The sequence below is a fragment of the Centroberyx affinis genome, unplaced genomic scaffold, assembly GCF_046629955.1.
Source record: "Centroberyx affinis isolate AG114_WGS23_722 - 3 ecotype Tasmania unplaced genomic scaffold, CSIRO-AGI_Caff_v1 ptg004118l_1, whole genome shotgun sequence".
In the NCBI taxonomy this organism is placed as follows: domain Eukaryota; kingdom Metazoa; phylum Chordata; class Actinopteri; order Beryciformes; family Berycidae; genus Centroberyx; species Centroberyx affinis.
The window spans coordinates 31,971-47,500 of record NW_027281893.1 but is presented as its reverse complement, the minus strand read 5'-3'; the positions used below and the strand labels follow the sequence as shown (position 1 = coordinate 47,500).

The following is a 15,530-nucleotide window of genomic DNA, read 5'->3' as shown; positions in this document are numbered from 1 at the left end:
AGAAATATATACACAAAGTTTCATTCCAAAATGAGAAATCCACCCTTTGAAAGATTTGACACGTAATCTTACAAGAAGACAGCTGGCATGGAAGCAGAACACACTGGAATATAAATGAAGTCTTCAGCCACTTCAGCCTTTAGAAACACACTGTGAAGGAGGACTCACCTGTTCTTAAATACAACGCAACAAACGTGTGTAGATGTGGATCGGATGTGGAGTCGTGTGTATATGAACGAGTAAATCTATAATGGTAACTGAGGAAAAAGTGAAACCCTCGTACAACTACGCAAACTGTCATTTCAAAATAAAAGCTTAACAAAGTGTTTCCGCTTTACAGGAACGAGGCATCGAGTCCATCGCTGTGAATTAAATCTAAACATCACACCGAAGTCCAGGAAGGAGAACTGGACTAAAAGGCCAGTTGAGATTCATGCTAATGTGAGCTGGACCTGAATCACAGCAATTATGAATTCTACCATGAGAGACTGTGGTCAAACTACCAAACACTTCGCTTCACTTCACATCTCCTACACAGCAGTTCACATTTTATCTTGATTATTTAATAAGGAATGAGAAAAACAACAAACTTTGTGAGCCATTTGTTCTGTTCCTACGGAAACCCATTGAGGACATACAGTAAATTCATATATTTTATTTACGTGGTTTCATGGTGATAAAGAGTTTCCCGGCCGCGAGCCTCGTTATCTGGGCCGGTGGTTGGCCAGGAGGAAGTCCTTGTCTTTGCAGGTGAGGCAGAGTTTGAGGTTCCTGAGCGAGCCGCCGGCGCAGCAGAACGCCCAGACCCCCATCAGGAACATGATGACATAGGTGGGAACCAGACTGCCAACGTACTGAGGGTTCTGGAAGGTCTGGAGGAGGAGAGGAACCGGATCAACAACCAGAACATAAACACTCTGAAAAAAGGATGTAGCATTTTCAGAGGTGGGGACTCAAGTCATGTGACTTGGACTCAAGATTTGAGACTGGACTTGACTTGGGTTCTGGTGACTTGGGACTTGACTCTGACTTGTACTGATGACTTGAAAAGGTTTCTAAAGTCTTGACTTGAGATCTTGTGTTTGTGTAAATGACTTAGATTGAAAGTGATGAGATTTGTTCCAGCAGACGACTGAATTTAAATTCTGTTTTCTGAATTTGTATGGAATGATTGAATTTATTGAAGTTGAAACTGATTCTAGAAATCAAACTCATGATGCTCTTACCAAGTTTTTATCCTATTAAAACCATATTGCATTGAAAAGTCCTAGATATTTAGTTTTCTTTAAGATATTAAATTGATACTGGACTCTTGATTTGTTCTGACTTGACTTGGTGATCTACATTTAGACTTGAGACTTGACATTAATGACTTGGACTTGACTCGGGACTCGGGCACACTTCACTCACCAGACAGGAAACGATCAGGTGGCTGATGACGACGACGGCGAGCGACCACCAGCGCTGCTTCTCACAGGCGTCGAAGAAGACCACGCCCCAGAACATGTGTAGCAGGATGATGGCCATGGTCATGAAGGCTGGGCGACAAACAGCGGCGTTAAAAATGAGGATTACAGCAGCGACATGTAAACGTACCGTTCCCCAAGTTCATGTTCAACACGTAAAGAAAAAGTTATGCATCATCAGTCTGTGATGTTCAGCACATTCAGAAGTTAGTTAGTGATGAAGTTTTGTAATTTACGGTTTTCCCTCAACCTGCCTCATCTACTTCTGCAGTTAGTGATTTACTACGTTTCCCAGAATGCCTTTTGACAAGAGAAGGGAGGTGAACTTGTTGTATTCAGCTGCTGGTTTTACATGTAGGAGGAGAGAGAGGGAGTTTTTCCAGCCTATAAAAAGTGAGGAGTCTCTCCTTCCTCTAACCCAGCCTGTCTCTCTGCTGCAGTGCATGCTGGTCTCTCTCCTGCTCCTGTGGTGAAGAAACTGGTCTCTCTCCTCTTCTCTGGTGGATCTCTCCCTGTATGACTGTTGAACGTCTCTTGGTGCAAAATGGCGGCTCTAGAAAGAAGCCCTCGCTCTTTGATCCTGAGGGACTGACACCAAAACCTGACGTTTACCGCTGAGGTTTTACATCCTGAAACATTTTCTCATGTCAGACTCCACTGGAGCTGCTGGATTTATAAGAACTGTCCCTCTGTGTGTCAAGATACATTTACCACAACTACAAGCTGCTGAGTGTGTAAAAATGTTCATGTCTGCCTCCTAGTGGTCGTTTCAAGTGGAGCATGTGGGAGTCTTCTGCAGCTCCGCTTCACATCACAGACTGTCAGCAGCACAAGGTAATAAAGATGAAAATTATCATTTGTAATAATAATAATAATAATAATAATAACTTAGATTTATATAGCGCCTTCCAAGAGACCCAGGGACGCTTTACACAGTGAGGCAGACAAAACAAATAAAACAAGAACAGAAAATAATAATAGCAATAATTGCCAGGGACACGCTAATAAAATCATAAAATCTAATAAAATCAACTCTACTGATGAAACGTGATGTGATGTCTGCTTGATGTCAGTTTGTTTATGGTTGATTTTAAATTAAAAACTAAAAACTACTTTAGATTTGTGCGTCCAATGAGTTAAACCTGTCAACACCTCCAAGTTGTAGATGAGATGTCGACCTGTTTCTCCAACGCTTCTTGGCACATTGTGACCCCCCCCCCCCCCCCCCCCTCCTACCTGAGGACAGGAAGTAGTGCTGTGAGTCTCCATGGATACCCACGGTGCCCGGCCCCACGGAGTCGGCCAGGATGTTGACCACCGAGAACGCTCCGCTCATGAAGCCGAAGCCGAGGCCAGACACTGAAACAACACACACACACACACACACACACACACACACACACACACACACACACACACAGGTAGTTGACACACAGCTGTAACTACGGTGTGAGGAGACAGACACTGAGCTTTGAAACTCTGCTGTTGGTTGAAATTCAATAAAAGTTCAGATTTCCAGTTTGAGTTTTTAAATCTCTGATCAGGAGTAAAAAGTCTCCGCTGCCTCCACCTGTCATCTGTCTGCTTTAGTGACCTGATGCTTTTCCTTAGGCTGGAAAAGATCAGATTCTATTAGGGGATCAACCAAAAAATGTCATTCAATTTGGGATCCTATAATATCCTGCTTCAAAAGATTAAAAACCCTCCGCCTAAACTGACCGGTGCACACCTTCCTCTATTACCTTCTTTTAACCCCCCCCCCTTTATAAAAATGGCCACCTCTGCCAGGCTAAGTGTTGTGAGGATCATGGTCTGGTCTCATGGCCTGAGCACAGAATCATGATGCAATCAAGCGGTATGCAATCCAGAACTTTGTCTTATTATTGTAATTTTTGTTCTTGTTTAATTTTATTTTTATTTCTTTGTTGTTTTGGTTTTGGTTTCTCTCCTCCCGCATACCCAACTCCATTCAATTTAGTGTAAGTGAGCGTATTTATTTTTATCTAACAGTTCTATTGAAACTGTACATGTCACCATATTGTTATGCTCATAGTTACTTTCATTAACACATGTAGTTTGGGTTATGGGAGGGAAACCTGATGTGAGGGACATGAAACATCTGTAACTACATCTGTCCATTGTCATGTTGCTCCCTAATAAAAATAATTATCAAAAAAAAAAAAAGTCTCTGCTGCTTTGACTATGAATGAAGCAACAGCCAGCAGCTCCAGACTCACATGATGAGCAGAGACAGAGAGAAACAGAAAGAACTGTTACTACTGTCTCTCTCTCTCTCTCTCACACACACACACACACACACACACACACACACACACACACACACACACACACACACACACGTACCGTAGGGGCGAGCTGGCGGATGGAGATGGGCATGGTCTCCTCCTGACTCAGAGCCAGCAGGCCCTCGTTCGCCTTCCTGCAGAACAAACAACAGTTTCACTCACAACAACAACAACAACAACAACAACAACAACAGGAAGGGAAATGTCTCTGGAAGACGATCCTGCGCTCCGACACTGAAAAGGCTGCAGGTGGAAACTGGGGCAGCGGGACACCGGAGCAGAGGTGCATGCTGGGAAACGTCAGAGCGGCTCCTCCGTTCTGAAGATCACAGCCGGCCGCTCGCACACCGAGGGAGAGACCAGCTGGAGAGACCAGCTGGAGAGACCAGCTGGAGAGACCAGCTGGAGAGACCAGCTGGAGAGACAAACTCTGACACACTGCAGCCAGTCTGACAAACACTTTACCAGCTCTGTTTATGAGACAGAGAGATGAGATGATGATGGTTCCATGTCATGAATCTATGTATTTAATATGCAGTTTATTTTACTTTATTTCTATCTCATTTATGTTTGAATCTATGCTTTGGGAACATGTACGTTACGCCAATAAAGCTCATTGAAAAGAGAGAGAGAGAGAGAGAGAGAGAGAGAGAGAGAGAGAGAGAGAGAGAGAGAGAGAGAGAGAGAGAGAGATTATTGTGATAATCTCTCTAGTAATTAATAAGTAATTATTATTAATTACTCATTATTGAATTGTATTGGCAATATTGCTCATCTGACATTCATGCCAATAAAGCATATTGAACTGAAAAAATTGAAAAATTGAGAGAGAGAGAGAGAGAGAGAGAGAGAGAGAGAGAGAGAGAGAGAGAGAGAGAGAGAGAGAGAGAGAGAAAGAAAGAAAGAAAGAGAGACAGAGAGAGAGACAGAGAGAGAAAGAGAGACTCAAACGTGTGACATCACGGTCACAGTGCGCCCCTCAGACCTCTGAGGACCAGGACGTCCCAGTCTGCCTTGCTAATGCATAATGTTTTCTTTAATGTCTAAAACTGATGTCTTTCCATGTTGAGTCTCTGTGTCAAACCTCTGGAGCTCTGACACAGAGACACAGAGACACAGAGACTCAGAGACTCAGAGACACAGAGACACAGAGACACAGAGACACAGAGACTCAGAGACTCAGAGACTCAGAGACACATAGACTCAGAGACACAGAGACTCAGAGACTCAGAGACACAGAGACTCAGAGACTCAGAGACTCAGAGACTCAGAGACACATAGACTCAGAGACACAGAGACTCAGAGACTCAGAGACACAGAGACACAGAGACACAGAGACACAGAGACTCAGAGACACATAGACTCAGAGACACAGAGACACAGAGACACAGAGACACAGAGACACAGAGACACAGAGACTCAGAGACTCAGAGACTCAGAGACTCAGAGACACAGAGACACAGAGACTCAGAGACTCAGAGACTCAGAGACTCAGAGACTCAGAGACTCAGAGACACAGAGACTCAGAGACTCAGAGACTCAGAGACTCAGAGACACAGAGACACAGAGACTCAGAGACTCAGAGACTCAGAGACTCAGAGACACAGAGACTCAGAGACTCAGAGACTCAGAGACACAGAGGAAACTCAGTCTGAACATGACAGTGAGCCTCATGAGGCAGACTGGAGGAGTCTGGGAGGTTTTATGCAGACTCAGCACCTTCTGACCAACAGCTCTGTCCCACAGCTGGACCTCTGTCTGAGTCTGAGTCACTGACAGACTGACAGACTGACAGACTGACAGACTGACAGACTGACAGACTGACAGACTGACAGTCTGTCGCCCTCCAGTGGATCGGTCAGGTCAGACAGAGGGAGGAAGACTAATATTTTATTTAATAACTTGTAAACCTAGGGCTGGGTGATATGGTTGAAATCAAAATCATGATAATCATAAGGATTTTTCTCGATATCAATATATATCACAATATGGTTCACGTATGCAAAATCACGTTAAATAATCAAATTAATGTTCATCTCATTGAACCGAATGGTAAAGTTAGGTGTGATGTCAAACAAAACTGAAATATTCAAATAATATTCCTACCATACCTCATTTTATTAAGTAAAATTTGCTTGTCATCATCAGTTCAGACAGCAGAAATGTGTCACGATGTTAAAATATCTTCATATCATCACGATATGATTCCACTGAAAGACGATAAACGATAATATTGAATTATCGCCCAGCTCTATGTAAACCAAAAGCTTCAGTGTGTTCACAGGAAATCCTTTCTGAGCTGTGTGAAGTGAGGTGTTCAACATGTGGCCCGCATCACCTGTCAGGACCGCCATGTGATGTGGAACGCTTTCTACAGACAAACTGTACTATGGAGCCCAGGAGCCGCCATCAGCAGCCATGCTGTGGCCAGTTACTACACTCACACCCTCATGTTGTTGTATCTGTGCCAAAGAAGATATTTCATCACCTGGATTTGGTTAAAATGCTCCTGGTTTTGGTTTATTGGGGCACATGAGATACAATTTGTTCCCTTGATTGGTGCTGCTGCCGTGCGCTCTACAGGAGAAACGTGCGCTCCACGGGAGAAACGTGCGCTCTACGGGAGAAACGTGCGCTCTACAGGAGAAACGTGCGCTCTACGGGAGAAACGTGCGCTCTACAGGAGAAACGTGCGCTCTACGGGAGAAACGTGCGCTCTACGGGAGAAACGTGCGCTCTACAGGAGAAACGTGCGCTCTACAGGAGAAACGTGCGCTCTACAGGAGAAACGTGCGCCAATAAAGCTGATTCTGATTCTAAATGATGTATAAATGAATACCTTAGTGAACATGAACACCATTAGTAAATGATTACCAGACACATTAGTTAACTGTTAATTAATGTTCCCTTACTGTAAAGTGTTACCAATGTTTCTCATGCAGAAAAACAACTCAGAGTTCAGACTGAGCCTGATGCAGTGAATCAGAACTTCCTCTGTGGCTCCACAGCTGACAGAGAAGCTGAGAGTGAGAACAGAGGAGTGAACATGGAGGTGTGTGTGTGTGTGTGTGTGTGTGTGTGTGTGTGTGTGTGTGTGTGTGTGTGTGTGTGTGTGAGGCAGAGGGTCTGAGCTGAGGACGGAGGTCAGAGCGAGTGATGGAGGGATGGAGGGATGGAGGGATGGAGCGATGGAGGGATGGAGGGATGGAGGGATGGAGTGATGGAGGGATGGAGTGATGGAGGGATGGAGCGATGGAGGGATGGAGGGATGGAGTGATGGAGGGATGGAGGGATGGAGGGATGGAGGGATGGGGTGATGGAGGGATGGAGGGATGGAGCGATGGAGGGATGGAGCGATGGAGGGATGGAGTGATGGAGGGATGGAGGGATGGGGTGATGGAGGGATGGAGGGATGGAGGGATGGAGGGATGGGGTGATGGAGGGATGGAGGGATGGAGCGATGGAGGGATGGAGCGATGGAGGGATGGAGTGATGGAGGGATGGAGGGATGGGGTGATGGAGGGATGGAGGGATGGAGGGATGGAGCGATGGAGGGATGGAGGGATGGAGGGATGGGGTGATGGAGGGATGGAGGGATGGAGCGATGGAGGGATGGAGCGATGGAGGGATGGAGGGATGGAGTGATGGAGGGATGGAGGGATGGGGTGATGGAGGGATGGAGGGATGGAGGGATGGAGTGATGGAGGGATGGAGCGATGGAGGGATGGAGCGATGGAGGGATGGAGTGATGGAGGGATGGAGGGATGGAGGGATGGGGTGATGGAGGGATGGAGGGATGGAGCGATGGAGCGATGGAGGGATGGAGGGATGGAGCGATGGAGGGATGGAGGGATGGGGTGATGGAGGGATGGAGCGATGGAGCGATGGAGGGATGGAGCGATGGAGCGATGGAGCGATGGAGGATGGAGGGATGGAGGGATGGAGGGATGGAGGGATGGAGGGATGGAGGGTCTTACTTCAGCAGCTTGTAGTACCCGAAGCGGAAGAGCTCCTGCAGCAGGACGGACAGAACCACCCCGAAGACCAGCAGCCCCTTCTGCTGAGCCGCACTGTCCCGGTTACTGATCTGCACCGACACAAACCACACCAGAGAGGCCAGGAGCAGGGACACCAGCCAGAAGAACGCTCTGCACACACACACACACACACACACAGGAAAACTATACATGAATTTACATATGAATTTATAACACTTTCCTTAACTTATTTGTGTTTTTCATCCTTTTAAAGAGCTGTAAATTGTAAAAAAAGTGAATAATCTGATGTCTAAAGAAAGACTCTGTTCAGTTCATCAGAACAGAAGAGATGAACCGACTCACACAGTGTTTCCCCCTGCGCTCTGCCTGCTGGGACGGCTGCAACTAAACATTATTTTTATTAGGGCCGGACGATAGGGTTGAAATCAATATCATGATAATCATAAGGATTTTTCCGATATCGATATATATGACGATATGGCTCACATAAGCGAAATCACGTTAAATAATCAAATTCATGTTCATCATATTGAACCGAATGGTAATGTTTGGTGTGATGTCAAACTAAACTGAAATTTTCACATAATATTCCTACTAGGGCTGAACAATTAATCAAAATTTTATCGAAATCGCAATATGGCCGACTGCAATTGTCAAAATATAATTTTAAAGTAAATATTGTGGTGCTGCAGAGATGTCCTGGCCTACACATCATATTCTACAGACTGAAGAAAACATCTTTGTTTGGTACAGATCCCCGCAAAAATCACACCATAATCATTTTAATACGTTTTTCAATGAAAATGAGAATAATGATGTAAAAGTTATCATTCCCTCTAATATCGCAAATCATATCGCAATTGCAATATCAGTCAAAATAATCGCAATTAGATATTTTTTCCAAATCCTTCAGCCTTAATTCCTACCATACTTCATTTTGTCTGAGTTTCTAAATAAAATGATCTTGTTCTCATCAGTTCAGACAGCAGAATTGTGCGTCTCGATATCCCAAAATCACCACATCATCACAATATAATCCCACTGAAAGACGATAAACCATAATATTGAATTATCGTCCAGCCCTATTTTTCATTATCAATTATTTTTTTGATTCATCATTTAGTCCGTCATGTCCGTCTCAGTCCAAACTGACTCTTCAGTCCGGCCAGCAGACAGAAACACAGGATTCTTTTACTGAAGAGATGAAACAGAAAAGCAGCAGATCTGAGAATCTGGAATGAACAAATGTGTTTGACTAATATGATTTTCTGTTGATCCACCAATGATGAATGTTTCAGTACAAACTATCAGAGTTAGAGCTGCAATGATTAATTCATTAATCGATTAGTTGTCAACTATTAAATAAATCGCCAACTACTTTGATAATCGATTCATCGGTTTGAGTAATTTTTTAAGAAAAATAAGTCAAAATTCTCTGCTTCCAGCTTCTTAAATGTGAATATTTTCTGGTTTCTTTCCTCCTCTATGACAGTAAACTGAATATCTTTGGGTTGTGGACAAAACAAGACATTTGAGGACGTCATCTTGGGCTTTGGGAAACACTGATCCACATATTCCACCATTTTCTGACATTTTATAGACCAAACAACTAATCGATTAATCGAGAAAATTATCGACAGATTAATCGACAATGAAAATAATGGTTAGTTGCAGCCCTGATCAGAGTCAAATCTGATATGTTCAGAGTCACAAAACTCTTCTGACTGACTGACCTTGAAAGCAGCAGAGCTTCAGTCTGAGCTCAGTGAACCAAACTCACTGCAGACTGAGATATTCATGTTTTCATCACATCAGTAACACTGTGAACACGGAGCGGTCCGTGAAGCAGCCATCTGGACACCTGGGACCAGGAAGTAAACTGAAACAGTGATCACTCCCCGATTATATTTCAAATTTAATAACGCTAATCAATACTGCAACTGATTACTTCTTATAAAGGCCCAGCCAGTAATGTTACATTGTAAAAAATCGTGTTTAATGTATTTGTGTAGTTTTGTAATCTGTTCTGTGTAGGAAGACTCGTCGGTCGCCGGTGTGTCAGTGATATCGATCCTTAATAAACTAATAAATCAATGCGTGGTTCCAGTCCAGTCTGGACCCAGCTGATTAACAGCAAAGTAGTAAAACAACGTGTGTGTGTGTGTGTGTGTGTGTGTGTGTGTGTGTGTGTTGGTTTATGTGTTGTTCAGCGATAGACGATACCAAAACCTCAGAGTCAAACCCTAGGTCCATTATCGGACACGGAGCCGAGCCGGATCGCAGGTAACGGTTAATGGCTGTTCGTGTTTTCTTGGCATTGGTAATACATGAGTCGTTACAAAATTAGACATATGTATTCATAATCTAACTTGAATGCCGCGGACTGGACTGCCTGTTGGTGCGGGTCTAAGTTTTGCTGGAATAAGAAAAGAAGCAGCCCAGACAACGACGTGTCCGAAAATGGAAACAGTTAGCTAAGCAGTGCCACCGGGACCGAGAGCAGCTAGCCAGACCGGAGCTAGCTAGCTAGCTAGCCGCAGCGTGTCGGGCTCCGGGCGGAACCGAGCCGTGATTCCCGGTGAAAGCCGCCGCCTCGCGCCGGGCTGCTCACCCTGCGATCAGGAAGATGACTCTCAGCGGGTCCCGGGCGATGGTGAACAGGAACAAAGCGATGGCGGGGCCGAAGGCGATGAAGGTGCAGCCGAAAAACACCGACGCCGTCATGTTGGCTCGTGGAGTGGGAAACAGCCCGCGGGACCGCACGCGCCTCGTCTCGTTCCTCTAAACCGGATCCGTGAAGGTTCTTTATCTCTAACTTTGCACTAACACGCTGTTGTTGACTAGTACTTCTCCTTATTCTCAGTATATTCCGGGTTTCTGATGACGTCACATCTTTTCACGTGACAAATGAATAGATTGGGTGCGTTCGTTAAGCCAACCCGGCTGATAGTAAGTCACGTGACCAGACTGGACATGAAGAAACAAGCCGCTGGATTCAGTGACGTTAGATCAGAGGAGTGAAGCCTCTTCGCCGCTGCTCGGTGTGATGAAGAAGACTTTCTTAAAGTAGTTTAGTCTCTGTGGTGTTTCCATTAAAACACATGAGAAGAGATGCTGACTGGACTTTATTTAGCGGCTGTACATACAGTATACCTGCTGCTGGGTATGAAGAGTGTGGAATGTGGTTTCTGGAAATAAGAACAATAAACAAGGAGGATAATACAGAAATAAATATGGCACAGCCAGCTATTAAACTACTATATTGTCCTGTTATTCCACTTTAGCCACAAGGTGGCAGTCCAACGTCAATATGCAGACATGGAGCTAAAAAGTCATCAATTTTTAAATCAACTGTTATGTGGGTGTATGCTTATATATTACAATACAAAATGATGTCATTAATATTCATTTAACAGTCACAAGTGTGAGTTTATCAGGACTTCCACAGCTGCAGTAGGATGTTTTCTAACCAGCAGAGCTGCAGGTTCCCATGAGACTCTTTGTGATTTAATAGTAAACTTGGCCTTCAATACAAATTTTCATACTATCCAACATTATTTAGTATAGTTTGTCTGGCTGGGGGGGAACTGATGGACGGATAGAGCATCACAAACCACACTGAATGAGTTAAAGCAAAACATTTATTGATATCTTTATATCATTTTTATCATTGCAGAAATATTCAAGTTACAAAAAAGCAGTCAGTTCCAGGCAAAGTTGTACAGTTCTAGGATTTAACTCATCTCAGACCCGAGATCAGGATCGGCCCAGTGTGAGCCGGCAGCTGGGCCAGCTGGCCTAGCTTTAGCCCAGCTTTAGCCCAGCTTTAGCCCAGCTGGCCCAGCTTTAGCCCGGCCGGCCTGGGAAGGGGGCGTCCCGGTGGCTCATGGTCTGACATGTGAACAGAACATGTGTCCCTCTGTCTCTCTCAGCTCTGAAGTGTTGGATAAAAAGGAAGAAGACAGAAAACAGGGAAGCAGCTGCTGAATGTGAGGAGGGAAGAGATGCAGCTCACAAATTAAACAACACACCAGATCAGTTGATTTAATAAAATAAAAAGATTAGAATAATGAGGACTGGAGTCAGCCCTTTCAGCAGTAAACATGATGAGCTCTAAATCCACTGGTCATGTCTCCATGGTGTCTGAAGCCTGAGTAGATGTTGAATGAAACTTTCCCACCAAGATGGCCGCCAGACAAATTGTGGTAAATGTGGACTGTGGCTGTCAGGTCGACTTTATTATCTGACTCTTTTTGTAGCTTCTTAGTTGTTGTTTTTATTTAGTTTTAGGTTATTTACATAATTCCCCAAACATGAAGAAACTCTGGGAAATGAACAACAAAACAACAAAATGACAAACAGTGACACAAAACTGGAGAACGGGAACATGAGAACCGCTCTGATGACATCATCACCTCCTGTAGCAGAGGAAGTGCCTTTTCTCCATGCAGTTCCTGACCTCCAGGCTCGCGGTCACGCCCTTGAACAGGGCGGCGCAGCGCAGGGCGGGGGCGGGGCAGGGGGGCAGGTCCAGGTATGACACCTGCATCCTGTTCACCCACAGCCAATCACCAGCCAGGAAGCGAAGCCCCGCCCACACCTGGCAGGGAAACAGACCAATCAGCTTCTCCACACAAAATTAAAGAGGAATGGTGGAAAGTAACTAGGTACATATACTCAAGTACTGTACTTAAGTACAATTTAGAGGTACTTGTACTTCACTTGAGTATTTCCATTTCATGCTACTTTATACTTCCACTCCACTACATTTCAGAGGGAAATATTGTACTTTCTACTCCACTACATTTATTTGACAGCTTTAGTTACTTTGCAGATTTAGATTATTAATACAAATTATAAATCAACTAATAAATTATTATATATTTTTTATAGGTTAAGCTACCCAACATTAAAGTGATGAACACATTAACGCATCAATAATTATAGTCCAATAACATGATATATATGATTCTGAAATGGGCCATTCTGCATAATGACTACTTTTACTTTTGCTACTTTAAGTATATTTTGATGCTAATACTTTTGTACTTTGACTTAAGTAACATTTTGAATGCAGGACTTTTACGTGTAACAAAGTATTTTTACACTGTGGTATTTCTACTTTTACTTAAGTCAAAGATCTGAATACTTCTTCCACCACTGTGTAAGAGTAACAAAGCCCCAAAGCCAATCTGTGTAAATCTAAAGGTGCTAAATCCTGACATCTAAAGGTGCTGCTGAAATGGCCGTCTGCTATTGGCTGATCTTTGGTGTCAGGTGATGATGTCACCATTTTTCCACCGTAGGCGCCTCGTGTTTCTGAAAGAGCGGCTGGAACGGCCCAAGGTGAAAAAAGTTAAACTCAGAGCAGAAACGGCCTACGTCACAGTGTTTTTTTTCTCTACTGTCCAATCAGATCAAAGGAGAGGCGGGGCTTGTGCTGTGACTCTTTTAAAAAATAAACATGGCGGATCACCAGGAGCTTCACAGAGCGGACTGGAGGGAAACAGACTGGAGGGAAACTAGAGCTCAACTCCACATTTCTGGTAAAGTTTTATCATGGATTTGTATTAATATAATGTTAAATCACATTAAACTTACTCTGGTCAGCACAATAAATGACAGCTGGCTGAGTGACTGACAGCTGACCGTCAGCTGATTCTGTGGTTGCCTAGCAACAACAACAGAAAAACACAGCAGGCTGCTCTGCTTTGTGGCGCCGGATGTTGTTCAGCTTTCACAGCCACAAGGTCACAAGAATCTGTGATGCATTATTATTCATTATTCAGTGTGGGCGGAGCTTGGATTTTCTGTTGCTGCAGTTTGAGTTTCTCTTCTCTGTCTGTTCAGCCATGGTGGCTATCGCTGCTCATGCTGACTACCCAGCTCTTCTTCTGCTGAACATCAGCACCATATTTGATGCTTTCTGCAGTCTCATCATGTTTTAGCTTCAACCTTCAGAGGAATGTTCTTGAGGAGAGTTGATTGGGGTGTTTTTGTACACAGTGGTAATGCAGGATGCAGGATACAGGACTTGTACAGTGGATTCCACCGCAGCATCAGTGCAGAGCAAATGTAGAGATTACACAAAAATATCAATCAATCGTTTTTCTGGCCAGGACCGACCCAGAAGGCCGAGGGAGGCGGACCTGGAGAGGGACAGGAGGGGCCAGACCCAAAAAACCTGAACGGAACATCGGTCTCCTCTATCTCACTCCAGTAGTATTGTCAGTTCTAGTGTTTCTCCACATTAAGACTACATTTCCTCGGTAGAAAAATGATCGGTCCGATGAGCGCCGGAGGGGACTAACGATTAGCCAATCAGAGCCAGGGGCGGGACTAACGCCGTCGTCAAGCTGTTGTCAAGCTGTGCGCCGGAACCAAGGAGGAGGAATAACAACAATGGAGACGCTGTAGACAAGATGGACGCTGCTATCCAGGCTGTTCTGAATCCATTAAAAGTCGTCGTACTTTGTTTATACTTTCTGAACCTCTGGTGTTGTCATGGTTACGCATCAGCGTCGACTTAAAATGACGTTAGATTCAGGCGGCTACGTCGGTCTCTAGTGATCGGTTAGGGAAAATCGAATCCCCCTCCCCCACGGAAATCTGTTAGAGTGGAGGCAATGAAGACTGAAGATGGAGATGGAGTGGAACGAGTTGACAGTTCTGTCTGATATCAGGCAAAGTGTCTCTACATTAATATGGTAAAGATTTATTGATGGTAAAATGACACGCAGCAGCTTTAACACAGATCTCAGGTCTGTATTTCTCACCTCGTCTGTGGCCGCCTGCCTCATCCTGTCCAGCAGGTAGAGCTGGTCGTCTCCCGGCTGGGCGCTCACCAGGTCGTAGCGGTAGTTGCGGTAGTGAAGCGGACTGTGGTGCACCAGTGGCTCCAGGCCGCGGCAGTGCTGCAGCGCCTCCTCCCACGTCTTGTTCTCCTTCACCAGCAGCAGGTTGTCGCTGTAGCAGGAGTAGGGGAGGCGGGAGGAGCAGTCCCGGGTCGCCATCAGTTTGCTCGTAGAGTTGATGGAGACGCAGTCGCCGCCGCCGCCCGGCTGCAGCGTCCCCCACCTCCTGTAGTCCGACAGCCCCGTGCTCCACCTCCACTCCCCCCCTGTGGACAGACACATCACCGCTTACATGTTCGGCATCATAAGTAAGTAAAACCTTATTGATGTAGCGCTGTTCAAACTGAGGTTACAAAGTGCTTTACACAAAAGAGACATCAAAGTAGGGCAGCAAACATTGCTCAACACAGTACAAAACAGCAACTGCAAGGCAACTGAAATACCAGACTGAAAATAAAAATGCCAGAAGGAAGACAGCATCATTAAAGTCGTAAAAAACAGAAATAATCATGTTAAAATTAGAAAAGCCAGTGTGAACAGAAAAGTTTTCAAAACTCAACAGAATCTGCTGAGCGGACAGATGGAGGCCGTTAAAGAGTTTATGGACCTAAAAACGAACGAGGGATGACAAGAAGCCGCGGGTCAGAGGAGCTCATCACCGAGTCACAGAGTAAGAAGTCAGCAGGTCACAGATACAGGAAGCTGCCAGGTCATGTAAATCTATTCTGAATTTGACAGACAACCAATCCAGAGAGTCTGAAACAGAGCTGATGTGACATTTACGGTAAGTTTTGGTAAGTAGGAAATAAGGCGTTGCAGTAATCTAGCAGGAGAATATAAAAGCATGAAATAGTTTTTCCATGTCTTGGAAAGACACAGCTGACCGGACTTTAACATATTTCTTAA

At 44.7% G+C, this 15,530-nt stretch overlaps 1 protein-coding gene across 3 annotated transcripts in view; it reads right to left on the bottom strand.

The window, feature by feature from the left end:
- Window positions 1-10,664, bottom strand: part of aph1b (APH1B gamma secretase subunit) — a 10,818-nt gene extending 154 nt beyond the window's left edge. The window contains exons 1-6 of one of the 3 annotated variants that reach the window (XM_071542519.1): window positions 10,382-10,664; window positions 7,750-7,920; window positions 3,827-3,906; window positions 2,703-2,825; window positions 1,411-1,538; window positions 1-872 (exon numbers count right to left, since the gene is read on the bottom strand). The exon at window positions 1-872 is cut by the window's left edge and continues 154 nt beyond it. In XM_071542519.1, coding sequence (XP_071398620.1) covers window positions 705-872; window positions 1,411-1,538; window positions 2,703-2,825; window positions 3,827-3,906; window positions 7,750-7,920; window positions 10,382-10,494 — 783 coding nt within the window. In that variant the 5' untranslated portion in view covers window positions 10,495-10,664 and the 3' untranslated portion in view covers window positions 1-704. Of the gene's footprint in view, window positions 873-1,410; window positions 1,539-2,702; window positions 2,826-3,820; window positions 3,907-7,749; window positions 7,921-10,381 lie in introns of all 3 variants that reach the window. The other 2 variants (XM_071542520.1, XM_071542521.1) reach the window with 2 other exon arrangements.
- Between the last annotated feature and the right edge of the window lie 4,866 nt (window positions 10,665-15,530).